Source organism: Perca flavescens, chromosome 15 (genome assembly GCF_004354835.1).
Source record: "Perca flavescens isolate YP-PL-M2 chromosome 15, PFLA_1.0, whole genome shotgun sequence".
Classification (NCBI taxonomy): domain Eukaryota; kingdom Metazoa; phylum Chordata; class Actinopteri; order Perciformes; family Percidae; genus Perca; species Perca flavescens.
The window spans coordinates 20,348,027-20,375,614 of record NC_041345.1 but is presented as its reverse complement, the minus strand read 5'-3'; the positions used below and the strand labels follow the sequence as shown (position 1 = coordinate 20,375,614).

At 39.3% G+C, this 27,588-nt stretch overlaps 3 protein-coding genes across 5 annotated transcripts; 2 read left to right on the top strand and 1 right to left on the bottom strand.

Moving 5' to 3' along the window:
- Positions 1–219: 219 nt before the first annotated feature.
- On the top strand, positions 220–3,986 carry pheta2 (PH domain containing endocytic trafficking adaptor 2). Its single transcript, XM_028600743.1, has 4 exons — positions 220–619; positions 1,716–1,804; positions 1,917–2,220; positions 2,654–3,986. The coding sequence occupies exons 2-4, from the start codon at positions 1,724–1,726 to the stop codon at positions 3,061–3,063; spliced, it is 795 nt and encodes a 264-aa protein (XP_028456544.1). The 5' UTR covers positions 220–619; positions 1,716–1,723; the 3' UTR covers positions 3,064–3,986.
- Positions 3,987–8,855: 4,869 nt separating this feature from the next.
- mylpfa (myosin light chain, phosphorylatable, fast skeletal muscle a) lies at positions 8,856–13,664 on the top strand. The gene is made up of 7 exons (XM_028600749.1): positions 8,856–8,962; positions 9,562–9,660; positions 10,981–11,056; positions 11,145–11,249; positions 11,930–12,008; positions 12,111–12,159; positions 12,845–13,664. The coding sequence occupies exons 1-7, from the start codon at positions 8,960–8,962 to the stop codon at positions 12,944–12,946; spliced, it is 513 nt and encodes a 170-aa protein (XP_028456550.1). The 5' UTR covers positions 8,856–8,959; the 3' UTR covers positions 12,947–13,664.
- A 435-nt stretch (positions 13,665–14,099) lies between these two features.
- tbc1d10b (TBC1 domain family, member 10b) lies at positions 14,100–25,654 on the bottom strand. Of its 3 annotated transcripts, none has more exons than XM_028600728.1 (10): positions 25,160–25,654; positions 23,171–24,184; positions 22,308–22,407; positions 22,090–22,197; positions 20,530–20,636; positions 19,896–20,010; positions 18,734–18,799; positions 18,462–18,651; positions 18,079–18,233; positions 14,100–17,915 (listed from the first exon to the last, which is right to left on the bottom strand). In XM_028600728.1, the coding sequence occupies exons 2-10, from the start codon at positions 24,163–24,165 to the stop codon at positions 16,989–16,991; spliced, it is 2,763 nt and encodes a 920-aa protein (XP_028456529.1). In that variant the 5' UTR covers positions 24,166–24,184; positions 25,160–25,654; the 3' UTR covers positions 14,100–16,988. The 3 variants fall into 3 exon arrangements, with proteins under 3 accessions (XP_028456529.1, XP_028456530.1, XP_028456531.1); XM_028600729.1 differs by having other exon boundaries at positions 25,463–25,654; XM_028600730.1 differs by lacking the exon at positions 25,160–25,654 and adding an exon at positions 24,826–25,031.
- Between the last annotated feature and the right edge of the window lie 1,934 nt (positions 25,655–27,588).

Genomic DNA, 27,588 nt, shown 5'->3' with positions numbered 1-27,588 from the left:
TTTTTAATTGATACAAAACTTTTTCTTTTTTATTTAGAGATTAATAAAGAGAGACAGATTCGGCCATGAATGTCATACACAAGTTATATCTGAAAAAGAAGCTGTAGCCTACATCCCCCTGAAGAAACCACCTAAAGGACATGTGCTCTACACACCACCAGACATTAAAATAAAAGTCACCTGAAAAGAAGACAAAAAAATAACAAATGCGGAAGTGAGAGAGCTGAGGCAAATACATCAGACCACGAACTCCACTTAAGCATCCTGTGTCTCGCTTCCAGGTAGCAGTTCTCTGACTGCTTGGTTCAGCTGATCCGCCAGCTCAGGGCAGACTCAAGCAGAGAGGAGAGAGAGAATATAATATGTCAGGATTGTGTTACCAGGAAGTGGGTCGAGTTATTTATATTTCAACACTCGTCCTCTTGTACCCGAGGGAGAACCAGTGGTGTAGTAACCTGAAACTATATATTCAAACATTGTCTGGTTCTGGATGCATCAAACAATTGGCTTCATGTTTGGGAACTCTAAGGACCAAGGAGAGGAGATCTGTACATGTAAATAATGTGGAGACTGTGTGGAAGGGTAAAGTGACCCTGTGAGGGACTCAACATTGGCAGAGGTAAGTCTGAGTCACGGTTTTCAATTCTGTCACTGCTGTCTGAGTCACTATACAAGTAAATTATACGGAAGGCACACAATACATGTTTTATTGGTATTACCATGGCCCTATTACTGTTGTAATAAGTTACTTGTTTGTAACTGTTGTCAATATCACTAATAAATGCATATTATTTGACTGTAGTTCTATTAATTCAGTACATGCGGAGTAACAGTATGGTCCTGGTTTTTAGTTCACGGTAACACTGACAGCTGCTTTTAAATCTCAAGTGCATTCTCTTAATGATATTATTATTAATAATAATAATAATAATAATAATAATAATAACAATAATAATAAAGATCTACTGAAGTGAACTTAACAGGAAAATGAAAACTTATTTGTGATTCCTCTTTAAAATCAGCTTGCTTTGATGATTTCAATCAATGTTTTGCTGAAGAAAAATCCTGTATTAATGCATTTCTGGACTATGTTACAGTCTACATCTCATACAGTTTTCAGTATAAAAACAAAGTATAAAGTATCCATATCTTTTACTTGAGTAAAAGTATATGTTTTAATGACAAAATATTCCATCATAAGTAGCAGAAGTAATACAAGCAAAATGTACTTTAAGGATCAAAAGTACTGCTGAAAAGTGGCCTCTGTCTGATGCATCAATATGTAAGAAGTATTTTTGTTGTAGTAGCCGGTCAAGATGGGGCTAGTTTTTCTTCTTTATATACAGTTTCCAGCAGTTCTAAACCTAGGGGTGGGGCCCCTCCAAAGGGTCACAAGTTAAATCTAAAGGGGTTGAGAAATAATTTTACCTCTTTGGGGCTCAGCAAATATTCAGACAAAACCATTCCAGAAGGAGAAACATCTCTTTGGTGGAACTCAAAACAAATCATACACATCTGAAACATGACAAGGGGCCTCACATGTGAGGATAATTGGAGGATATTAAAGATCTACTGAATTGAGCTTAAGAGAAAAATGATTATGATGTGTAGTTACAGTAAAATCATGTCGCTATATCTGGAATAAGTTCTACAGCTATACATTTCATGCAGTTTTTAGTATATTTTAAATTCTTAATGTAAATACTCTTCTTCAGGTTTTGGGATGAAGCTCCATGAGAAGATTTTGACCCATTACCTTTCATGCACCTCTCCTGTAGATAAAGAGGGATATCTCTACAAAAAGGTTTGGATAAACATTAAACACACACAGCATGAAATAACTGAATCTTAAGTACTCATTTCCATATGATAGCAAATGTAATAATTCTGCTTTACTTTGACATTTGTATTTATAGAAAGAGAGAAATGCCACCTACCAGCGCCGGTGGTTTGTCCTGAAGGCAAACCTGCTTTTCTACCAGGATCGTCCAGCTGACCGACACCTGCTGGGTGTCATTGTGCTGGAGGGGTGTGCCGTCCGGCGCTTGGAGCCTGATGGACAGTTTGCTTTTTCCCTGGTGTTTGAAGGGCCAGGACTCAAAACCTACAGATTTGCAGCAGGGGATGGTCAGACTCAAGAGAGTTGGGTTAAAGCTTTGCTCTCAGCCAGCCACTGTTACCTCTCCCTGCTGGTGAGAGACTTGGGGAGGCAGTATGAAGGTGTGTTATGTGGTGTGGCCCTGTTATTAGGTATAGACTGAAGTTCATGGTTTTTTTGTACGTTTTTTCTTGTCTTTTCTAGGCTATTATTCTAGGCAGTTTCTGGTGCTGTCCAGATACGCCAGCAGCCAGTAAACTTAGCACATAACTTGTATAGATTAAACAATCAAGGTATAAGATACCTTAATAGTGGGGCTGGTAGATTCATTTTGTTGCCCGTGTCCCCCTGTAGGCTAGTGCTAGATAACCGGCTGCTGATTGTACCCAAACAAGAGAGCGGTATCAATCTTCTAATCTGCCAGAAAATTAGCGTAGGCTATTTTCCCAAAATGCCAAACTATTCCTCTGCAAAAGGTGTTACATATATACATTTTCTATAATTAATTATTATTAACAACCTATGTTTCCACAATGTCCTGTTTTCCATCTGCAGAAGCTAAACAGCAACAAGGCTCTGGTGAATCCCGTCCCAGCTCCTCTGTCAGTGCTCTCAAACAGTCCACCCCCAACTTCCTCTTACCTGTACAGGGGCCAACAGCAGTGGTCCGGGCGGGGAGAAGCTTCAGTGCCGGGACTGTTTTACAGGCACCATCAATACCCAATAAAGTGGTGGCGAAAAAGTCCCCGAAACTGTGGCCCAGGAGAAATGCTCACGTCACACCACTTAATGGACCGGCACCTTTGTATGGGGAATGGCCTTTGGTGGATTTTGATCCACTTGAGGACTTTAGCAAACTTCATGATTATTATGGCCAGGAAGTGAAGAAAGCCAGAGAGGAATGGCTGAGGAGTCGACGAGCAGAAGAGAAACACAGTGATGGAGATCTCATCGACCTGGGGTGAAAGAAAACCTGAGAGTTAGAGACCATTTAAGAGGAACTGAGACGAAGTGTTTCATGTAAAAAAGGAACTGAACCTTAAGTATCTAACTGTATTTAACAACAGAGAGTTTGAGGCTCAGACACTTGTACATGTGCTAAATGTTCCTCCATTTCATATGCTGAGTTTAAATCATTTCAGTTAGATTTGTTTTACAGAAAGCTATAATTTTCCTGAGCCAAACAGCCTTAAAGTGTCCATGGGATGCAACAAAGAACAAGCAAGGAAGCAAGAGTGCAGGTATTGCGTTGTCTGCACATCTGCACCTTTTAGATACAAAGCAGTGTGTCAGTAGGTCTATTTCACAGCATTTTGACTAACGTAACAATGTCCGTGTTTAAGTAAGTGTCTAAGTAAGCCATGACAGTGTAACAGTGAGCCAGCATGCACAATAACAGGACCCTGAAAGTGAAATAGCTAAATGAAATTCAGCTATCATCAATTGTTACACTTGTGATTTACATGCTGTGACATGAAAAACGGCCATTCCTTGTTTATTTACTTCCTTCTAATCGCAACCTGCCCATCTGCCACTAAGCGGTTATTCACGCGGTGCAATTATTAAGTTCATCCATGGCATAAAAAGGCTTCAGGAAGCAGTATTAAGCAAAGATTATTCATTGCATGAAAACAATTTATTGATCTACCCTATGATACAAACACAAACATGACTTTCATATACTAGTTCAGATCATAAAGGTTTCAAACAAAAAACTGTTTTTTACTGGAAGAATTACAAGGACACATTAAAATGTCCTCCATGAAAAAGGACGTTTTTTCTGCTAACCTGCACACCTGCTGCTAATTGCAGTGAATATATTCCTATACAGTCCCCTGAGCAGTTTGGTATTCAAATGGCAGAGAAAGGTTGTTTGATGCAGTATTAAGCAAAGAGTATTATATATTTTTCATTGCCTGAAAAATAAAATTGGTCTGTTGACGTCTGCTTAATAATCAATTAGTTGGCATACTCAGTCATGCAAATTATATAAAATAAGATGCTGCTGATAAAAAACAATGCAAAGAAATAACATTTCAAATTTTAGTCCAGATTGTGAAATTTTATCAAATATAGAAACTGTTTGGTAGAATTATAGGTAAATATATGGAAATAAGCATGAGATGTCATGTGGGTGAGTGCGACGCAACAAGGATATGAAACACATGCAGACATTGCAAGCAAACAGCAATAGTTCAAGGGTTTATTGCAAATGTGAAAATACATAAGCTTACTGGCATGTCCAAACAGAAGTAGCATTAAGTCCACAGGGTAGTTAAAAGGGCAGATAAAAGTGCAGGCAGGTACAGGTAACAGGGTACCAGTTGCAGGTCCAAGATATAGCAGAGGCTCAAAAGCAATAAAACAAAGCAATATTGACAATTTGGCAACTGGCTGGGGAAAAGGGGCTGGTAATGCAGAGCTAATGAGGAAAAGTGGGAGCAGGCGGACAGGAAAGGTCAGGTGACGGGAATGGCTGAAAGGTGAGTGGCTGGATGAGAGTCAGAAGATTGGGACAGGTGGGAAAGTCTGAGGGCATCTAGTGGACAGGTAGAGACTGGCAGTAAAGGTAGGAAGGGAATGTAGCTGAGATGGACAGAGAGGAAGAATGTGACCCGAGAAGTTTCCATTTCATATAACAGGAATTTTACCCTGCAGATATTTTGACTTGTCATAGAAGGGGAAAGCACAGGTGTTACCAATAACATTGACGATGGCTCCATACCATTCAAGTGTCCCAGTAAGCCATGGCAGTGTGACATTGTGCCAGCATGCACAATACGTTACAAATGATTATTTTGTCTAACCATAAAATTACTTTTAAGAAGACATTTGTGGAAAACACCGAGAACACTGAACCTTATAAATTTAATTTGCACTCCCTTTTTCTGGCAAACAAATCACTAAGCATCAGCCACTATATGACAGTCAGTGGACAATGGTAAACAGCAGAGGGCGCTGCAGGCACAGTGTGCTGCAGTGAAACACCTGATTTATCTATGGTGTAAGCAGTGTGGTTGAGTCAGAAATAGCACAGTGAATTATGGAAGTATGCAAGGGACATAAATAATGCAGCTGGTGTTAAAACTGACAAGTTAATTTTTTGGGGGGAAATTAAGTGCTTTTAATTGAGTCATTCACTCATTTACTTGGATCATTACAACATGTCTGTCTGTAATTTCCATTGAATCCACTGGGTTAATAAGACAAGGCAACATCAACAGAGAATAAACAACCATATATGACAGAATATAATATAGTGTAAAACAAAAGCATCATATGAAAGCATATAAACATATAATTTATTGTATGGTGATTCATGTAGCACAATCGTATGGAGTCAAATAACAAAACAGGGCAACCTGAGGCTGGTAGGTACTCATACACACCAGAGTATAACATACAGCCCTGTCGTCTGACATGTCACGGAAGTTCCATGAGGCCTCCATAGGACAAGCTGGGAGCTTCTCCACATTCCTGTGCCTACAGACAGACATACCAATCAACTAATAAGTGATATATGGCTCAAGGAGTGTGGCGACATGTGTCACGTTACAGCATCATCCCCCTGAAATGTCCTTATATCTGTATGTAAACACTTCCTCTAGCAGCGTGTAAACACATTGTGAAGGGAGAAATTTTTTGTCTTTTTTTTTTTTTTTTTTTAACTACTGTGTTGTAAAGTCAGTTAACTGCAGAAGCAGACACGTCTGTGAAAAGTTTTTGACACAGCTTATTCTCAATGATAACTGATTCATAAAAATGAGTGGGCCAAATGTTATTGCAATAAAAAAAATATTTAGGAGTTTAGAAAGAGAGCTATTATGTCTTGATTAAATAAAATATTACAAAGTGACTTTATGTTTCATAGAACAAATTAGCTTTATGCCTAAAATCTTGTCACACAAAGAAAAGGCAGAACATTTAGAGTTTTTGCTATTATATTGATTATTTATTATCATTATTATTAATGATATCAAGTGCTATAAGTACAGAATGTAAAATGACTTCAAGGAATATGCCAAACCAGAAAAACAGCTGAAGTTGTTCCAACGAAGGTAGACATAATATGCAATAAATTATTATCATATTAAATATAAATTATTTAGGCAGTAAACTCATGTGAAACCCAATTGCTAGCAGACAAACCTTTAAACATTATTTAAATGTCATAATCATCTCTTGATCTATCCACAAATGCTTTACTATAAAGTCAGTGTCTCCTGAATTGCTGAACATAATGCATAATGTTTCCCTTAATTTTCTGGATTAGGGTACACTCTGTTTAAATGAACCTTAAATTACATTTCAGGCTTGAATATGATCTTTCAAAGATCACATTCTGTTGTTTCACCCTTTAAAATGACTGCTTCCAAAAACATTCTACCATAATTTTAATATGAAAAGTTTAAGGGACATTTTAAAGTTTCAATTTAAGGGATTTTGTTTCATAATGAATGTAAAGCCAAAGTGCAAAAAACATATCATGGCGTCAATCTATCAGTCTAAACCTTCACCTCTTCAGCGTGCTGTGTGACATATTCATTCCTGTGACAAGGTGGTGATAATCAAGTGAACCTGCGGTCAAAGATCAACAGAAACACAAGGGGAGGTCTGGGGCTCTGGATGTCCTGAACACCCAATGTGTGTGTCTAATCCAAATTACTGCAGGAGTGAAAACCAGTGAGGAACAGAGACATGACTCATGATTGAGAGAGCAGTGGAAACACAAACAATCACGACCAGAGAGCTGAGAGAGGCTGCAAAAATAAAGTCCTCCAATAGAAAAGATTAACTAAGTTATTAATGAAATGAAAACAGATCATCTCTGAGGTAAATTTGGATATAACACCTGAAAAAACTAATGAAGAAAAGCATTTTGTTCTCAGGGCCCGGCGCATTGGCAGACTGTCCGGTTTATTTAGCTATTTTGGTCGCCCTCAGCTGCCCCTTTATGCATTTATGGGAATGTCGGCTGCCATCACCCTGCCAAGTAATCCCCGTATATATTTTAGGGGGAGGAATGGTGGGTATAGACGACGCAAAAGGGGGGGCGAGGGGGCAAACAGGTGGGAAAATGTTCATGACTAAGGCCAATCATCAAACACACACCTTTGTACTGAAGAGAAAGCAGGACTGCAGCCAGGGGTTAATGGGGCTTTCACTCGCTTTCAAACTAAAACAAACAAAACAGGAAACAGACACAAGACACCCACATTAACATAAATCACTACCCAGTTAGAAAACACAGCTATAACTGATGGAATGAGATGTTTAGACATTTCAACGAGAAATGAGTTCTGCTCATAATAAATATTAGAATTTGACATAAGTATTACCTTTATACTTCTACTCTACGACATTTTAGAAGCAAATATACTTTTTACTAGTTGAAAGTTCCACATTGAGAACTCCTTGGCTAAACTACCAAACTGTAAGAATAAATAAAATAAAAATACCAGTCACATTTTTCTTTAAGTACATTTTGCTGATCATACTGTACTTTTGCTTAAGTAGGAGTTTAAACGCAGGACTTTTGCTTGTATTGGAGTATTTTTATTTATTTATTGTTGTAATGGGTTACGTTTACTTAAAACCGTACTTCCTCCATTGCTTCTGTATCATATAGCACACAAGTTATTTTTATTTCACATTTTTTGGAGTGTCTTCTAAATTAGGGATTTAACCCTGATGATGATTATGAGTAGTAATAGTAGTTGATTAACATGAAGTCATTCTTATTCATCGCAATTCATTCAAACTTGGTGAGATTGTCAGATAGTAAAATGTGTTGTTTTTTACACCCTTTTAAAAGTAGTCACACCTGAAATTATAATTATACTTTATTGTCATTGATTAAATTAATGAATTATGTCAATACTTCTAATTCATCATAATAGAGTAGAACAAAAAAGTTGTTAAAAAAGGAAGGAAAAATTAATAAATACAATTACAGTATGTAATACATACTTATACATACATACAGTTCTGTGTGACAATTACTTTCTATTTTATTCATTATTATTATTATTATTATTATTATTATTATTATTATTTCTATTTCAGTTATTTTAAATATTGCCATGTGCAGATTTTCAAAGACAAACTAGAAATATTTGTTCTTCCATATTGTTTGTTGTGTGAAGAGATATTTTAATGAGATGCTATTTTGGAATGAGCTTAATGCCATAATACATAATTGGTGTTACTAAAGAGTCCCTGCCATTATAACCTCTATGGGAAAATCCTGAATTTAACATTAACATCATGTCAACTTTAAATAAGCGAGCGGAGCTGTGCACATACAGGGTAATAGCTTCATCAGTTGCTGATCTTATAGAATGCCTGCATCTCAGTCCGTAATATAGCAATGGACATCACAAACCAAAAATAAAGTCAGCGAGTGGCTGCTGTGCCTCTCTGCAGGCAGATGGAGGTGGACAGAAGGAGGGTGGACAGACAGTGTCCAGTGGTCCAACAAGCATCTATGTCCCGAATGTCCTTATTAGTCCACGTGAGACTGCAAACCTACAGCATGGTCCCTCAGCTATCAGGTTTACTTAATTCCAAGACTCCTGGGTCTATTTCTAAACTCCTGTAACGTGATACGCTTCCCCGCCATTCTGTCTCCTTCGCTTTTGCCATCAGTTTATCCTTGATCATCCTCTCTCTCCTCTCCCTCTCTCTATCTTTCCCTCTGACCCTCCCTCTCTTTTTTATCCCCATCCAAACTTGAAGCTGTGGCTAAAGTTAGATTGGCCTGCAGAGGGGTATATAAGCCCCCGGGGATGTTGGTACAACGCGGCTTCACACTATCTTCTCCTTCTTGATCAGCCAAACCTCCACTCATACCGTCTCAAGATGGTGAGTACTTCACACATCTCTGTCACTCTTCTGGTGGAAATATCTACAGGGGAATCAACCCAACCTTATGGATTAACTCAGCTTTTTGATGCATTTAAAAAAAAGTTTGAAATAATATTAACAAAAAAGATGGGAACATTTCTCATCACTTCCAGTTTATGAAGTGATTTTGGACATTTTTCTTGTGGATTTGTTTTGGATAATTGCAGTTCTTGGTAATGCAGTTTTAAGGATGCTTGGCTATTAATGTTTTGTTAAATTTTGTTTTACATAATGCACTTCAGATTGCATGCCAAACTCAAACATCTAGAGGGTCAAATTAAAGAAAAGGATTTAAAATAAAAAAATGTTTTCCTGCTAACAAACCAAATGCATATTGGTAGTCAGATCAAAATAGTCTGAACTAACGTGAGGATTGCACCTGAATGTCCACTCTTTTTGGTGGATAGCTGCAAGTATACATCACTTAATCTTAAGGGGTCATAAGCTAACAAGGTTGGGAACATTTGCCTGTACAACACTTAGTAGCACCATTATGAGTTTTTAGCCAAAATCTAACTGACTTACCTAAATATTTCACTCTTGTGTTTGTCCTCCAGGCACCAAAGAAGGCAAAGAGGAGGGCAGGAGGAGGAGATAGCGGCTCCTCCAATGTGTTCTCCATGTTTGAGCAGAGCCAGATTCAGGAGTACAAAGAGGTGAGCTTTGTCCATGCAGCCACACAGCCATACTCCCTCCTTTTTTCTACTGTATGAGCATCATTCATGGCAGCCTCAGCAAGCATTTAACAACTTCTGGTTAATAATCAATAGATAGACCTCATGAGTCTCAGATTCTGAATTGAAGCTGGTGTAATTTAAGTTCAATTTCTTGCAGCCGGTAACCAAAATTAGATTTTGGTTAGCAGTTCCCGGATCCATTTTCATAGCTGTTGCTATTTTGCATGCACCCCCTCTACTCCCCTGGCAATTTAATCATCATGGGAATGTCATTAGGAGGAGCTCTGAAATTTCTGTCACCATCTGAAGCTTTCCACATTTTGTTCACCTTTGACCTCCCCAACCAGCTGTCACTCAGACCTCTCCTTAATGCAGAAGGCTGCGAGGCTAAGCAGAAAAACAGGCCCTCGATAGGCGTATTGTATCGCAGAACAGAACTTAAACTTCAGTTTTACGTGTTCAATCTCAAAATTTGTTTAAAGGTGATTTGATGAGCAGAGCAATAAGACCAAAAAGCAAAAGGAGAAAGTGTAAAAGTAAGGCATGAAGGGCGTGTGTTGGAGTTCAGTAAGGTCAAGGAGATTTTACAAGGATGTGCTGCCAATAGATTGGATAATGATGGTGTCAGGGTTTTCAATGTGTTGTGAAGGGATATGTGCTGCGAATAGGAAACATGCCTGGTGTGATAAGTGATACGGACGTCTTGAGTGCAACTTTGGAAATGTATGACATGATGATTAGGGTGATCTTAGCACATTGCACTAATGGAAAGACAGCGAGGAGGGGGGGGGGGGTTGTGTGTGTGTGTGTGTGTGTGTGTGTGTGTGTGTGTGTGTGTGAAAGGGAGAGTAGGAAGGTCAGGGATGTGGCATGAGATGAGAGTTCAAGTTCATGTCCAAGAGGTTATCTTAAGTTTCATAGATGTAAGTCGCCCAGCAGGGTGAACAGATCAGACAGCTGTTCCCTAATGATACTTTCCTAAATTAACATGTAAGAAAAGACTTTGCCTACTTTACGCAACACCCCCCCACCCCACCCCACCCCTAAGGCCACTACAATTTCTGGGTGCAGCCTTTTTTTTGCACAATATCCTCTAACAACATTTGTAAAGCACTGTGTCAGAGATACTAGCCAGCTGCCACTTTAATGGACAAAGTGATGACAGAGGACTCCCTAAAAGTATAAAGAGGTCTCACCCTGTCCATCCACACAGCCCATCTTTCCATCTGTCCTAACCCTAACCCTAACCCTAAGTGCTTTCTTCAAGTAATAAACACAGTCTGCTTCTCTTCTTTGTAGGCTTTCACAATCATTGACCAGAACAGAGATGGTATCATCAGCAAGGATGACCTGAGGGACGTGCTGGCTTCAATGGGTGAGTGGTGGTGGGATAAATCTACAGTAGAAAAGCAGGGGTTTCATGGTGTCTCGTACTAATCCGATTTTTTGGGGGGGCTGTTCAGGCCAGCTGAACGTGAAGAATGAGGAGCTGGAGGCCATGATCAAGGAGGCCAGCGGACCCATCAACTTCACCGTCTTCCTCACCATGTTCGGAGAGAAGCTCAAGGGTGGGCGTCTAATTTTCATCAACTGTTGCTCCCAAATTGTTGTTTATACGTTATTTACATTACACTGAAGTTAACTAAATTATCTACAGTCATCAGTCACCTTAGTATAGCTAGTCAGGTACTGTACTTTAGTACACTTTGGCTGTACTTATACTTGAGTATTTCAATTTCATGCTACTTTATACCTCGACTACATTTCAGAGGGGAAACTTTTACTTTTTATTCAATTGTATTCACAGTAATAGTTTAAGAAATATTTTTAAGATTTTATATATAAAGCACATGGTTAGTTGATAACATATTATGCATTGTTAAAGTACCCAACAGTGTATTCAATTCAATTCAATTCAATTCAATTTTATTTATAGTATCAATTCATAACAAAAGTTATCTCGAGACACTTTACAGATAGAGTAGGTCTAGACCACACTCTATAAATTCCAAAACCCCAACAATTACAGTATGTATGAAGTAGTTTAAAACTACCAACTACATACAATACATCAATGATAATGATCCAATAATATAATAACAACATAACACTGATTCAGGCTGTTATGTATAATGAGTACTTTTACTTTGATACTTTAAGTACACATTGTTGCTTATGCTTTTACTTTATATTTTGAATGCTTTTCCAACCACTGTCAACTAGCCTGTCCTGTTCATGTCTTCCCCAGGTGCTGACCCCGAGGACGTTATTCTTACCGCCTTCAAAGTCCTGGACCCAGAGGCTACTGGAAGCATCAAGAAGGAATTGTGAGCTTTTAAAAATATATATATTTTAATGTTCAACATGCTTGTCCAAATAGGATCAATTCAGATTTTGACTCCCAAAATGTGCCTGTTTGCTTATTCTAGCATTGAGGAGCTCCTGACCACTCAGTGCGACAGGTTCTCAAAGGAGGAGGTAAAATCACCAACCTGTTAGAGGAATACTCTATGTTTTTGGCAGACTGGCTTGTTGGTCCAATATTCACCATATCCTGAAGTGCTACTAGTCAGCAAATCATCCACACATAGATTTGCTTGTGTTGAGTTTATTTAACAGTCATAGAAATATTGAATTAATCAAAAATAATTTACAAAAGAAAAGGAAAACAACAAAGCATGGGATCCATGTGGGGTATACATTTCTTGATCAACTGCCTTTATGTCTATATTGTCTTTAACTTAATATTATCGTGACTATGAAAGTGTCCTCGTTGTTTGCGGATACAATGATCCATTTCTCTCATTTTCTGGAGGGTCTCTCCCCCTTATTCCATTGGGAAAATGTCTTCTTTTTTTTCAACACATGTATGTCCCCTACTATCCAGCCAATACTGAAAGGTTTCAGTATAATATTTGAACACAAGATTATTAGTTGTCAAAACCTTAAAGGTTAATCTGGGCTAAAATCTAAACATATTTTTTTAAGTAACTTCCTTTAAAGTGTGAGCTGTCTCAACTTTTAACAGTTATTTTTAACAGTGACGACAAAACTTGACCAATGGACCAGTATCTCAAAAACATGGTGCATTCCTTTAAGGAACATCAGTAAGATAGTACCTCTCCTGCCATGCTGAATTTCCAACGCTCATTTTCCCCCTCAGATTAAGAACATGTGGGCCGCCTTCCCCCCAGATGTTGCTGGCAACGTGGACTACAAGAACATCTGCTATGTCATCACACACGGAGAGGAGAAGGAGGAGTAAAGACAATGCTAGAAGACAAGAAAGACAGCAATCCCTTTGCAATTCTGCCTTCCCTGCCCTTTTCTTTCCTCCTCTTCCTTCTTCGCTTAGCTCTTGTGTAAACCCATTTGCTCAGCCGTTTATATTCAAACCAAAGACTTGTCACACTGACACGAGGGGGCTGATGCACATTGGGTGTCTATGTTTGCTTATGGTGAATAGGGGTGATTTTTAATAAAATGATCCTGTAACATTATCTCCATCAACAAACTTTTCTCAAAAACCTTTCTTTGCAACCATCTTCTGTCTTCTCACCTCTATATTTCTGTCAGCTCTGTCACTTCTACCTTCGAGGTGTTTGTGTAAATGAAATGTGTCCCTCTGCTTTCCTCAGTATCTGAGCATAAGACTGGTTTTCTATTGGAAAGGGGGGCACAGAAATATATGAGGACCTCATTCCAAATTTTGAAGATGTCCTCTTGAAAAAAGGTGAGAGGAGGGAGAGCATTTGCAGGTTAGAAAAAAATAAGTTGCCTCCTTAAAGACTTATTCCTTGAAAAGTGAAAGAAAAAAGACTGAAGGAGTGGAGAGAAAGGGCCGAAAGAAAACATTCAAGTCTTCGATTTTTTTCCCTTCGCTCCTTCCTGCAACCATTAAATCATCTTTTTTCCCATAAGCTGAACTCTTCCTAGCCTTTCCTCTGTAATGAATAAAAGGGACAAACTGTGAATAAAACCTATTTCCTTTTGTAAAAGAATGTCTCTGTTCAGTGGCTCTGTGGGAGAAAACAAGCCTGGCAAAACAAATCCCAAAATCCCTCATGAATACATATGGAGTGACATCTAGTGGGGCGTCTTTACATCTGCATGTACAAATTGGAGCCTGAAAGTTAAATCTAATACACATAGATCAGCACCTAATATATATGTCTGCACTAAATAAATGCCCAAACCATGTATATTATATTATAGCTTTCCCATGTAAAAAATAAATGTTGGTTATCTAAATCTAGCCAAATTTATGCTTCCAAGAATATGATCAACAATTGCATAAGCAAACTGCAAAATGATCTTCAAGTTGAATTCCTCATCACTAAGATGAATCACAATAGACAACAGAACATCCTCCACATTTCAATAGGACAAACACCAAGAAAGACAAAAACACACAATGATGTAATATATTATGGTTTATTACTCATCACAAATGTCATTATCATCAATTAAATACATCAGTTGTAGATCTGAAGGAATGAATTCAATTAGCTATGATTTTATTTCACTTTCGCCATAGAGTGACAATGTAAACTTAAAAACACAAAAGACATAATGGCGAGGGGAGAAAAAACAGCTGAAACACTTTCAATATTTGCATTAGTGGGTATTCATTCCCAATCAACTGTAATCAAAAATGACAATTTCAGGATCAATGCAGAAATGCACAAAGGACCTGACAGAAATGGATTTCTTGATTTGTCAAGAAGACTGTCTTGATTGCAGTGCTAAGTGCCGACTCCACAAGTTAGAGAGATTATTAATTTGATCACGGCATCTCGAGCCCTGTGAAATACAAGAAATAACAAGAGCTGCGAGGACATATTGCTCATAAAATATTGTACCCCACAGGCATGAAAGCTTGCTCAGAAAAAGACCTACTGAAGCTAAGTAATTCTTATTTCCCATGGCACCAATCTAAACATCATGATGAGAGGTGAAATCAGTGCTTCTGTCACCACACGCCATCAACAGTCATGATGGAGGATAGTTTGCATAGATGTGTTCAGGTTATCCTCACTAACACTACACTAATCTGTGCCTATGAATGCTCTGGCGTCAAAATAGAGGGAGGGAGTGTGGTATTTATATATTTAAATGACAGCCATGTGAAGACCTGAAATAAGTGAAAAACAACAAATATGCAGGACATGTTGGCTACAATTACACGAAAGTCCCTCTAATCCTTAACTACAAAAACAGTACAGTTAGAGAACAATGTTTCTTGCCATCAAAGGGTTTTATACTAACTACCTGGCACTATTCATCGTATACTGATGGGGTTCAGTGCAGTTTAATGTATGCATAAATATGTTACAGTACAGACACTGAGTGTAAATAGGTTAGGGAGTTAGTCCATAAGTCATCATGAATGTTACAACACAATTTGGTGAGACAGACATACTCAAGATCTTAAATTAAAGAACTATTCAAAGCTCCTAAATCACCTCTTAGTATATATATATTACAGTACAATTAAGACCTTCAACTCCCAGAAATTCTGTCTGAATCACTCGTCTTACTGTTTATTCTGTCGGAGGCCCATTTTTCCACGCAAGTCTATTTAATACTGCACTTCAGTAAACTAGAGACCCATGAACCTATAGTTGACCAAACCAACAGTGACAGTAAACTTAAATAATAGCAAAGACATGCATCGAGTTTGTTGTGAAAATCAGAGGACTTTACGTGCACAGAAAAAAATTAAATTAAAATAAACACAAATGATCCCCCTCCCCCCTGCAATTACACTGTGTAGTCGGCCATCGTTCCAGTCAACCAGGTGTCTCTTATTCACATAGAAAAATATTCAGATCCAAAATAATAATAATACATAATATACTATATTTGATTAAATTAACCACTTTTTACATAAATACATCAGAGCCCGAACGTCAAAGATCAGAGGTTAATGCTACATTGGCACACCTGGCACCTCCAGTCAAGTGGCTTCCTATAGGTCCTCGAAGCAGATTTAGAAGTATGAAACCGGCCCGTTGAGACTCCCGTTTTCTACATCACTAAACTAACGGAGTGGTTGAATTCAGTGGTACTTTTTGACAAAATCACAAGTGCAAAAATCATCCTTCATTCTCTTAAGATACTTCAAATCACATTCTAAATGGAATAATGAACTTAAGTTCTTACCCATGCTGAAATTTGGCAAAATAAAATACATGCGTAGGATTTTGTCCGTCAAAAGCAAAATAATACTAATTTTACAGATGGACATTTGGTCTGCATGGGCACCGCTGGGTATTGCATGTTTTTATGCAACCAGTTTGTTGATAATGTTGTGCCTGCTTTTTGCAGATATTATAACAATTAGAATTAGAATATAATAAAACAATAAAATGCTCCCCATGTGTCGTTTTGTCAGAGACAAAAAAAACCCCACAAATGAATCACTAAAAAACAGCCACAACTTTATGGTGTCTGGTTGTATTCTTAATTTTCTCCCTCTTTTTTCAGTGTACATCCCTCCATTTCCCCTTCAGATTTATTCTAATGACAGAAGAATTTGGAGAGAACCACTTCGGATTCAATGGTTTGCAGCCAGAGGGAGAATGAAAACAGGGAGGCCACACATAGAACAGTAACACATATCACTACACTACTAAGGCACACACTCACTCACAACATTAAACATGACAATAAATACATCCTCAACAACATTACTAGCATTTCTGTCTTCTGCCTGTGTTTGAGACGACTTTGAAGTTTTCTTTTTTGTCACAGGCATCCAGATAACCTGTCCACAGATGAGAAATGATGGGGCATGTTGAGTAGAACAGGATCCTATGTACTGTAGGTAGACTTTATTTACATCCTCTATGGCACCATTAACTATTTCTGCAAACCTTCAGTTCAACAATCCCTTCAATGTAAATGAAGTCAATGTTTCTCTAACCACTGCCATCCATCGGTTAAAAAAAAAGAAATAAGAAAAGAAAAAATAACTAAAAGAGATAATGACTGTAATTCGTAATTCAGTCTTTTATCCAGTTGAAAAAGGATTTTTTTTTCCCATTTTACTAAAACTCGGTGAAAATGAAAGCATTGACTCGCCGTTGACCCCCGCCCCCCGAGGTGCTATTAAAACCATAATCCAGTTTTCTCCACCATAGTCCTGGGACTACATTAAGTCTTTGAAATGATGTGTTTTACAGGAAGACATCCCATTTTTTTTTTTTTTTTATTAATACTCTGTTTCTGGGGGTCTTTTGTTCCCCTGACCTCTTTTTTTGTTCAGCGTCCCTTTTCATTATCCTGGAATGACGGGGTGGAAACTAGGCCGAATCTCTTGCTGCTGCAGCTCCATTTTTGTCCTCAGCTTCTCCTCCCCCTTTGTCCTTTTTCTTCCCCCCTTTCTTCTTCTCTTTTTCTAGCCTCTCTTTCTCCTTTCTGAGCCTCTCTTTTTCAGCCTTGTCCTTTTCTTTCTTTTCCTTCATTTTTTTCTTCTCCTCTTCCTTTTCCTTCTTCTTGCCTTCTTTGTTCTTCTTCTTCTTTACATCTTCCTCACCAGTTGTAGCATCAGCCGCTGGCGCAGCTTCTTTTTTTGAATCTGGAATTAGCAGCAGAGGGGCGTTGTTTGCAGTGGGAGAGGGGATAGTAGAAGTAATTTGCTCAGAGACGATCTTAGGGGAGGGGGATAGAGTGCTAGGCGGTGGTACTGTGCTTTGTGATGGGGCCACAGCAGTAGGCTGGCCCTGTGCTGAGTTGTCTTCTGAGGCCTGAGCAGGCCCACGTGATGAGCCAGCTGCAACCCCGACTAAGGTGCTCGGAATGTGGGGTGCCGGTTCCCTCTGACCTGCCCCTGGAGGAATAGGTGGTTTATGGCTGAGGCCTCGTTCTGGGCTTGATGTTACTGCAGGTCGGGACTGATGCATCAGGCCCTCCATTCCTGATGGCCCTGAGAAAGAGCCCTTCTTGGTTTGCGAGTGGAAAGGAGCCTTTGACCTGCGGAAGCCAGGGAGTGAGAGGAGGCTGGAAGAGGCCCTGAGAGGTCCTGGTGGAGGGATCTGACTTCCCAGGAAAGAGAAGCTGCCGCCGGAGCTAATGGAGGCGGCTCGGCGTTTGTATTCGAAGATGGCCCTCGTACCGTGGAGGCGGCGGCCTGGCTGGTGTGTCAGCACCCCTCTGGACTCCTTCCACTTCCTCACCTGAATACGGCACTCCCTCTCTATGAGCCCTTCCGTCACTGGGAGAATGATAATCTGGACGACACATCAGACAAGAACGAGACAGACAGAGGAAGTGATGATTACTAGACTGGGCACTACAGGACAAAGTGACTCATAACTTGTGTCGCTGAGTAAAAACAGAAGCAGGTTTCGTTTATGTACACAGCGTCTTTGAAGCCAAGAGAAAGAGACCCACCTCCTGTACCAATATGTCCTCTCTGATAGTGTCAGGTGAGATGTTCCTTAAACGCTCCATGGTTTCATACATGCCCTGTAGTTCCCGAAGTTTATCCACAGAGCCAAGCATCTGTTTCAGTAGCACCAGGCCCACACGAAACACTATCTTCACCCCTACAACCAGAGACTTAAGTCAGGTTTCTGTCAAACTATGGACCAAAAATATAACTGAATTTGTTAAATCCCTAAAACTGCAGAAAACTTTTCTACCCAAGCAAGAATAAAATGTATCCAATTTCTCATTAGATTATAATTCTTCACCAACTAGAGGTAAATGTAGGAAAACAGTTATGAACAGACAAGAGAGCTGGCCGAACCGTGTGGATATACAGTAAATGGTACCTTCACAGAAGAACATGTCCCATACACGCAGTACACTGGCCCATGGTAAGGTGCGTGAGAAGATGCACATGAACCACTCAGTCATGTAGAGAATCGGGTCAATCTTGAACTTCTTAAGGTGACGGTATGCCATTGGGCACGTACGCTGTAACAGGGAGAAGAAGATCTCGCCATCCAGCTGGATTGCTTCCTAAAAGACAAAGACTATGTGTAAATTTAAAGTAAGAAAATTGACACAAAAGGTCTGACAAAGAGTTAGTTAATTGACTCACCAGGCCAGCACTGTAGTAGCCGGGAAGGTACTTCTCGCAAATCTGAACGAGGCACCAAAAAGCTTGCTGTGAACAGAACCAATTTATAACCGTTAAGGTTGGCAATCAACCGCAAATGAGGTTGAAATGTTCAGCTGTGAGTTGAAAAATAATTGCATCAATTCCTACTTTTGTTTCCAAACAAATTTCTTTCTGGAGCGCTTTTAAAAATGTGAACAATACGCACATTATAAATTGACTAAATCTTCTCACGCTTGTTCTTCAGTTATTTGTAAATGATGGCAAGGCTGTGTTGTGATGAAGAGATATATAGTGATGTATGAAAAAAATTATATACGCAGCCTTCCTGTCCTTCTGTTAAACAGAAAACGGCCCGCAATTTAAACTGCGACAACAGTTTCAGTAGATAAAGATACACCGTTTGTACCATTCATCAACTACAGCAAACGAAAAACCCTCACAGACACCTATCGGCATACATCCATTTATATATGGGACTGAAATAATAGGTAGGTCTATGTGGTCACCTTGCTTTAAAAAGACTGGCCCCCGACAGAGTAACCGTAACTTGAGTCCTATCAGTATCAAACATGCTTGATATTTGCAGGACACCTTGTTGATTGCTTCAGTCTGGTCAGTGAAGTTTCAGCAGCGTCACCAGTCTGCTATTTTTAATTCAGTACTTTGTTTTGCTGTTTCCCACGCCCACTCACTTCTTCTTATGAGCAGTGAAGAGGGATAAACATAAACCATGATTAAATGAAAACCATACCATGACTTCTGATAAAGCATAACCACTCGAAAAACTGCATCTTGTGGTGTGCTACATAGGAACGTTAACTCACTGTCCTATGTTCCCAATGGTCAGGCATCAAGTTCATATTCTTTAATCTCATCATACAGCATGCAATCATACAGTTTGCATTTGACCTACGATGACATCTTGTTTTGGATCAAGTAACACAAAAGGTAAATTGTAAAGTATTTCATATTTTTCTATTTAGTAGTCCAGGTAACATCATACAACTCAATATCATCTTACATATTTATGACACTTTGTAAAGTATCAGACTGTTCAGAAATAATGTCAGAACTGACACGGATGAACCCCTTTCCTTTCCCACCTAGTGAGAACCTGTACCCCATTGGCTCAGCCACTCACCTCAGCAGGCATATGCATGAGCAGCACTGCAGCCACTGGAGCCTGGGCCTGGCAGTAGCCCTCGTCAGGCCGGTAGATAGTGTAAGCCTTCAGGATCCGGTACAGATCCTGTTGCCTGCAGGAAGAAATTAAAAAATTATCTGGTGGCCAAATCCATCAAAATACTTTACCAGTTCATGCACCTCCCTTTGAGTCATGAAGAGAAGAATGCAAGTAAAACTAACTGGAATTCAGGAATAAAATAATCTTGACACTACCACTACACTACTCTGAACCACTTATCTTCTAAAATAAAATGTATTATTATATTCTTACATGTATTGTGACTTTATGTTCTTTATTAATTGTGTCAATTTTTTTATATCCTCTGTTGGTATCATTTTCTGTATGACATTGTCAGTTTTTGAATTTTTATGGGTCTACCATTTTTGACAAATTTACTCTATTTACTTCTAATTCACACCATTTTCTTGGTTGTATCCTGTAATCAGTTACTCCAGGATCAAATATTGTCTGCTAATGGTTACATAAAATGCGTGCATTGGAGTCAGAGTGCAGGTTTTTCCCATCCATCGTGTGCTCTGATGTAAAACAGAGCAAACACAGGTTGCTTTTTTTTTTTTTTTTTTTTTACCCGTGGCCACCACGAGCAGCAAACATCTCATGGAAGGGGAACTGTCTGTGGAGATCCTTCTCTATAATGTCCAGCCATTTAGCTTCTCCCTGCTCTCTCTCCAGCTCCTGCAGTAAAAAAAAACAAAAAAACATTAAATATAAGTTCTAGAAAAATTCTCATTAACTCATGGAGAAAGTTTCTAATCAGCCATCAAAGTGGATTAGACCGCAAAGCCCTTAATGAAACCACATTTGAGAGTCTTCCTCAGACAACATAAAGAATATCAAGCAGACTGCTAGGACCCAGACCCAACCAAGGCCAGACCTCCCTCCAGCGTGGACACAGAGGCAGGGCAGGCAGGATTAGTGATCCTGATAAGAGGCTTACAGCATGCTAGGTCTGCGCCTGCGCCCCTTTCACACCCTTCAAGCTAAAGAGGCCCTTTTCAGCCACAACTTCCCATTACAATGAGCCACACTTTGAGCCAGTGAATCAAAATACTGTAGCTTCTTCACTGTCCTCAAATTAGTTTCAACCTTGCTACGACCAACTTTATACTTTACAAAGAGAGAGAGAAAGACATTCAGCACAGATTTGAAGAATAAAAGTTCAAACTACATTTTCATATTTAAGTGCATTTGTGGAACTGAAAAAAATATACATTTTGGGGACACATTAGTGTTGTTTACAATTTATTTATTTTATTTGTTTATTTATTTGATTAGGACAATGCACATTAATGAACATTTCTGTAAATGCGCCAGTGTTAGCCAGTCAGCTAATTTTCAACTGTAGTCCTAGCTGCCTAGCAGGCATGTCTTTATGGTGGGAAGAAACCAGAGCACCCAGAGGAAACCCACGCAAACATGGGGGGAACATGCAAACTCCACACAGAAAGGCCTGAGACAACCTGGATTCGAACCCAGAACATTCTTGCTGTGAGGCAGAAGTGCTAACCACTGAGCCACCGTGCTGCCAATAAGATAAGGGTGAAAGATACTGAATGAAACAGGATCGGTACGGTTTCATCTTTTTTTTTTTATCTTAAATACTAGGGGGCCTGAATCCATGTCAAAATGAACACCTAGGGTTGGGCCATATGGAGAAAATCAGATATCACGATATTCCTGGCCAAATACCTTGATGTTGATATTGCGACGATATTATAGGCTTGTCAATTGGTGCTTTAACAAAATATCTTCACAATTAGATTTCAGATAAATAATTATCAGTACCGTGGATATACATAGTAAAAGGCATATAATAAAACAGCAAGAACAGTCTGGTAAGTTCAGAAAACTACATCACTAACTGTAATGCAGCCTTTATGACCAGGAAAGACAAAACTAAGCCACATTACGATATCTAAAATCTAAGATGATATATTGTCTCATATCACAATATCGATATGTTATCAATATATTGCCCGGCCCTAACTGTACCTACATATTTGTTGATGACAGTATCTTAGAACTCATGTTTTTTTGTCATAACCCTCACCCTGTGTGTTACATTTTAAAATGTTATAAAAAAAATTTAAAAAAAGAAGTTAAAAAGACAACATGGTCACATTAATACCTCAAATTTTCCAGGGTTGGCATCTAGGAGCTCTTGGCTGTTGGACAGTAGCTGCCAGGCTTTGGCTCTGAGAGAAGATGGAATCCCCTTCCTGCAGCGCAACTTCACCTTTAATGCACAAAAAGACACACATAATGCTTATGGCATTAGGTAGAGTAAAACTAATCCAAGTATATCTAAAACACATCCAAACACATCTAAAAAGCTGACATGTATACCTTCTGGAAGCGATGTTTGATCCACTTATCCCAGTTCTGGAACATATCAAGCCATTTTACCTCCCTCTGTCGGGCGACATCAACTCGAACATCCTTTTCACTGTAATAGAGAGTGATGCCATTTTTGACTTTGAACTGGGAAGTACTCTTTTTACATTCCTAAATATTGCACTCGGATATGTTTAGACATTAGTAACTCTATGGCACAAATTAATTACCTCACTTTCTCTCACACGATAATTTGCACAACATTATGCTGAATGGCTCAAATACAGAAAAGCCTTAACATTGACCAGAATGCACTGCCACTACTGATGGATACTAAATCAATACAGTTTTAATTATTCAACAGTGGAAGAGCAATTAGCTTGTCAGAAAAGTAGAAGCAAATCTGACAGAAAAGAGAGGAAGAGAGCAGATAGGCGTGAGAGGTGATACCACAGAGACACACAGTCAGTACATATTGAGTCACAAAAACGCCCTCAGCATTATCTGAGTCAGACCAAGGGGCGATAGAAAAGGGACAGATATGTTTAGAGCAGCAGACAAGGAGAGAAAGACAACAAATAGAGGGTGAGACCAACAAGAGGGGAAGAACTCTTTGGGGCATTTGGATGACAGAGTGAATAAGATGTTCAGGGAAGGCAAAAGGACAGATTAAAAGGAAGATAGTCAGGATTTACATTTATCTGTGTAAACCAATTATGTGGCCATAATGTAGGCTTTCAAACCGCTATACTGAATATGCTTCTTTACTTTTAGAAGATCTCAGACCTATCTGTTAGATATAATAAAAACACAGTGATCAATATTTTGCACAGTGGACAGGAGTGTGAGTAATTAGTTTATGTCCTAATACTTACGCGCTTTCACTGTACTGACTCCCACCTAGGAAGCCATATTTATCAGTGCGTCTGACAGCCATGCCATTGATCTCAGAGTCGGAGCCGATAGAGCTGCCATCCTCTCCCAGCCCAGATAGAGACTCCAATGTCCCCGACATTAGGCTGGCTGACTCTAGATAGCTGAGGGTGTCAGGGGCCGGCCGGGGCCTGGGCAGCGGAAATTCTGGCTCGTGGATCAGTGGGACAGTAGGGCTTGGGTGTTCGGATCTGGTAGGGGTGCTGGGCAGCTCTGCTTTCCTCGCTTCACTTGGAGTGTTGGGCTTTGGGGAGAGAGGAGGAGGCTGTCTTTGAGGGGTTTGTGCTTGTTGCAGGGGCTGAGGTTTCTCCTCTTCAGCTGTTGTTGATGCTGCCATATCAGTGAATGCTGGAGAAGCAGGCATGGGGTTTGAAGCTGCAGCAATTTGGGGTTGGCCTGCTGTAAATTGACCATCATCCATGACAGGATTTGGATTGTGGGTGACATGCACATTGGGGTAAAGATTAGGACCAGGATTGAGATCAGGAGAGGGGGATGCCTTTTGCACTTCACTCTGAGCCGATGGCTCACTTGACAGGGGTGGGGTCTCTGTTTCAGTAGTTAAGAGCTCTGCAGCTGGTGGGTCACTGGTCATTTCCTGCTTAATAACATTAGCTCCAGTCTCTGCATCTTTCCTTCCTGATTCCTCTCTCTGTGGAGCATCCTCATGTACCAATATTGTGAAAGGGGTCTCAGCAGTGAGTGTGGGAGGACTCAAGGGTGGGTGGGGAGTTAAGGATGACTGTGCGGCAGGAGTGTTTTCAGTCAAAGCTTTGTCATTGTAGAGGTAAGACTTAGGTGTGGTCATCTCCCTGGCAGACTCTGGAGCAGGGCTGTTGGTAGCAGTGTGCACTGATGAGGATGGAGGGATGGATGGAGCTGCATGATGCTCACCCAGTGCAGGGGGTGATGGGGATAGGGTGGAGATTTCAGTCATGGTTCCACTCTGATCTCTCCTTTACAAAAAGAGATAACATGATGGAGGTGAATTTTCCTTTGCCAAATAGCAGCTATCAGTTCACTGCATTGGATCAGAAAAATCGGTTATAGTGGAGCTGCAAATCTTCTCAGCAACAAGTCATGAGCCTGGCAACTTAAAAAGGTCAATGCTTGATGCAAAAAATAACTAAAGTGTCTATGAAAATCAGACTTCTAGCCATTTTCTTATTTTGTGCATTCCTCCTCTTAAAACAGAAAATAATTGGAGAAGCAGCCAAAGTGAACTATATTTTGAAATCATGGAAATTATTGGGTGACAGTGTGCAAACATACACAATCCATTTTTAATGCAACTTTAAATGTGATATTTTGGTATATTGTTTCTGCGAATAATAATGTCACAGCAATCAATGTCTAAAGCTACATTTCCTCTTTTGCTACATCGACGCCTATATCATACAGTACAATTACTCAACGGTGGACTATATCAGCAACTTTATTTTAAAAAAGAACATGAAATCTCTTCGCAGACATCACACCAAAAATATATATATAAAAAAATGTACAACTATAATATTAACTTTAACACAATTTTACTTTATCAGCCGTCTAGCCAGGATGACAGAATTTGTTTTACTGTTGATAGAGCTGCATTAACCTGGCATTTGGTTATCAACGAAGCGCCCACGACAACCTTTTGTGATCCAAAAATTTGCTTTTGAAGCAGATACTGGCTGTAGTTGTTCAAGACAGCTATCGTTTTTATGCTAGCAGCTAATAACACCAGCAACTTTGTTGTCATATCCTCTCTTTAGGCCTCTCTTCAAGCGACTCAACTTCCCGATTCAGCAGACAGGAGCAATGGTTCACTAATAGCCAATAGTCAACACCCTCCCTCGCTCCCTCCCTGCCAGGCCCTGGCCGAACAGCGTCCACGGCCTTGTCCACCCGCTGCCCGGTCAATACAACTTCAGCTCTGCTGCTCAACTCACCCACGACCGGCGTGTCACTGTGATCCGTCCGCCTGGATAGCCAGGGGGTTCCTATCCGTACGCACCCCCGCCACAGCTCCGGTTCCGCAACCTCCTTCGTGAAATGTAAATACGAAAAAGCGAGACCTGGGTAGGAACCGCTATATGGGGTGAGGACCTGGAAGAGCAAACGTCCTGCAATTGGCGAGCTAGCTGGCTAAGTTAGCAGCTAAATTAGCTTATTTTAGCCTGTGTAACTATTAGCATTAGCGCCGATAGTGTTCTGTTTCTGTAGCTTAGCTTTTAGCTGAAGGTTTCGGTTACCTCGCTTAGACATTCGGACTTGCTGCGAAATTCTCGCCAAATTCAAGCAACCTTCTAAGTAACAGTTCACAGTCTGAAACAAAAATGACTTTCTTTGTTTAATTTATCCAAGCACAGCGACAGGGGTAACGTTACATCCAACACCAGCAGGCTGCATTTCCTACTGACAGCTACGTGCGTGTTCTCGTCAATGTCGTCGGTTACATGCACGCACCCGCACAGGAGCCTCCCTTCCACAGCAAAAATATGCATTATAACAAAATAACAAATAAATACATCAAATTCATGAAATGGCCTATACCTCCTAAAATCAAAGAAATGCAATTCAAAATTATAAATGGATATTATCCAGCAGCAGCAATGCTTAAAAAGAGATTTGGTTTTGAAGTGGAGCCATGTTGTTCTGTTCGCAGGCAGATGAAACTATTGAACATTTGTTTTTCTCTTGTCCAGTGATAAAAAGGTTCTGGCAAGATGTCATGAATTGGCTGGAAACAAAAATGGAGAACATTACACAATTAAAGTTAGAGCAAATTATTTTTGGTAATGAAAACCTTCCGAAAGAACTTTTTAGAATTTACAATATCATAACAATTATGGGTAAATACCATATCCATAAATGTAAATGGCAAAACAAAAATCCATCCCTAATGGTGTTTAAAATTGAACTGAGGGAACACTTTGCTTCTTTGAAACTTCTAAAAGACTCCAGTGATAATATTTCCATGTAATTTTATTTTAAGAATATATGAAGACTGAGGACAATATATGTATGTGAACAACTTTGACATGCCTTATGGACTGTAATGCCTTTGCTTAATTTATTTTATTTTATTTTTATTTGTATTTACTTTTTTATTGTAATTTGTTCTATTTAACTGTGTTTAACTATGTTCTGCACATAAGTCTCCCAACGAGAGATTTTGTAAATTGTGTTTTGTAAATAAGTGTGTTTAATAAAAATAAAAAAAAATGCATTATACACAGTGGTGGAAAGTAACTAAGTACATTCACTCAAGTATTCTTCCTAAGTACACTGTTTGGGTACATGCTCTTTATTTGAGTATTTAGATTTTAATGCTACTTTATACTTCTACTCCATTACATTTCAGAGGGAATATTGTACTTTTTACTCTATTACATTTAGCCTATCTGATACATTTAGTTAGGCCTACTAGTTACTTTACAAATTCAGATTATTAATACAAAAATAATTAACAAATTATGTATTGTTATAGTCTAGATTACACAACCCGACAGTAGGACTTTTTGTTAAGATAAGATCCACCTTCACCAGTTACTAATTTGGTACTTTAAGAACACTTTCTATAGTTTTGTACTTAAGTACAATTTTAAATGCATGACTTTTACCTAACAGTATTTCTACAGTGGTAATGCTACTTTTACTTAAGTAAAATATCTTAGTACTTCTTCCACCACTGATTGTATGCTTCTTGATATTTATATTTCCTCATAATTGATTTAATTTGACCACAATCACACACATTCGTTACAGTGTCTCTAGTAATTAAATATGTTTATTTGTAAAGCACCCTCAACGTACTTTATAAGAAGAAGTAATTAACCAAGGAGTTACTTAAACTCCAGAAAAATACATTCCCCAAGTTTAAACAATGAGGGTAAATAAATACAATCTAATAATAAAAACGTGAAGCCGTCACTTCGGTGTTTCACTTTACTGGAATGTTTTCGTTAAACCAGTAGATGGCGCCATTCCATTTATTTACAGGCAACCCTCAATATTCAGGTTTGTGGTAATGCACCAAAACACGCACTCACACACTATTCGTTAGATTCACACCGATACATGCTTAGCGGTGTCAATCATACCAAACATATTCACCAATAATATGCTGTAGGCATATATTTGCAGATAAATCAATGATAATTCAAATACCACACAATTCCTATCACTTCAAATTGCTTTGTTTCGCTTGGGGGAGACCATCAGAGGTTCTATGTGGGGATTGTGAGTCATGTCTGTTTCCCTTCCTCCGTTGTTGTGATGATTGCCATGGTAACAACCACAGGAATGGGGGACACCCAAGCCGTAGATATGACATCCGAACATGCTGGAACAATGTCATATTCTACAAGGGAACTCC

What these genes read in the sequence shown, in the direction of transcription:
- pheta2 (XM_028600743.1), top strand. Translation starts at nt 1,724, where the DNA reads ATGAAGCTCCATGAGAAGATTTTGACCCATTACCTTTCATGCACCTCT. An exon ending in AGGGATATCTCTACAAAAAG is followed by an intron (nt 1,805 to 1,916) that starts GTTTGGATAAAC and finishes TTGTATTTATAG; the next exon opens with AAAGAGAGAAATGCCACCTA. An exon ending in CTTGGGGAGGCAGTATGAAG is followed by an intron (nt 2,221 to 2,653) that starts GTGTGTTATGTG and finishes TTCCATCTGCAG; the next exon opens with AAGCTAAACAGCAACAAGGC.
- mylpfa (XM_028600749.1), top strand. An exon ending in AGATTCAGGAGTACAAAGAG is followed by an intron (nt 9,661 to 10,980) that starts GTGAGCTTTGTC and finishes TCTTCTTTGTAG; the next exon opens with GCTTTCACAATCATTGACCA. An exon ending in GGAAGCATCAAGAAGGAATT is followed by an intron (nt 12,009 to 12,110) that starts GTGAGCTTTTAA and finishes TGCTTATTCTAG; the next exon opens with CATTGAGGAGCTCCTGACCA.
- tbc1d10b (XM_028600728.1), bottom strand. Translation starts at nt 24,165, where the DNA reads ATGACTGAAATCTCCACCCTATCCCCATCACCCCCTGCACTGGGTGAG. An exon ending in TCAAACATCGCTTCCAGAAG is followed by an intron (nt 22,198 to 22,307) that starts GTATACATGTCA and finishes TGTGCATTAAAG; the next exon opens with GTGAAGTTGCGCTGCAGGAA. An exon ending in AGGACATATTGGTACAGGAG is followed by an intron (nt 17,916 to 18,078) that starts GTGGGTCTCTTT and finishes TGTGTCGTCCAG; the next exon opens with ATTATCATTCTCCCAGTGAC.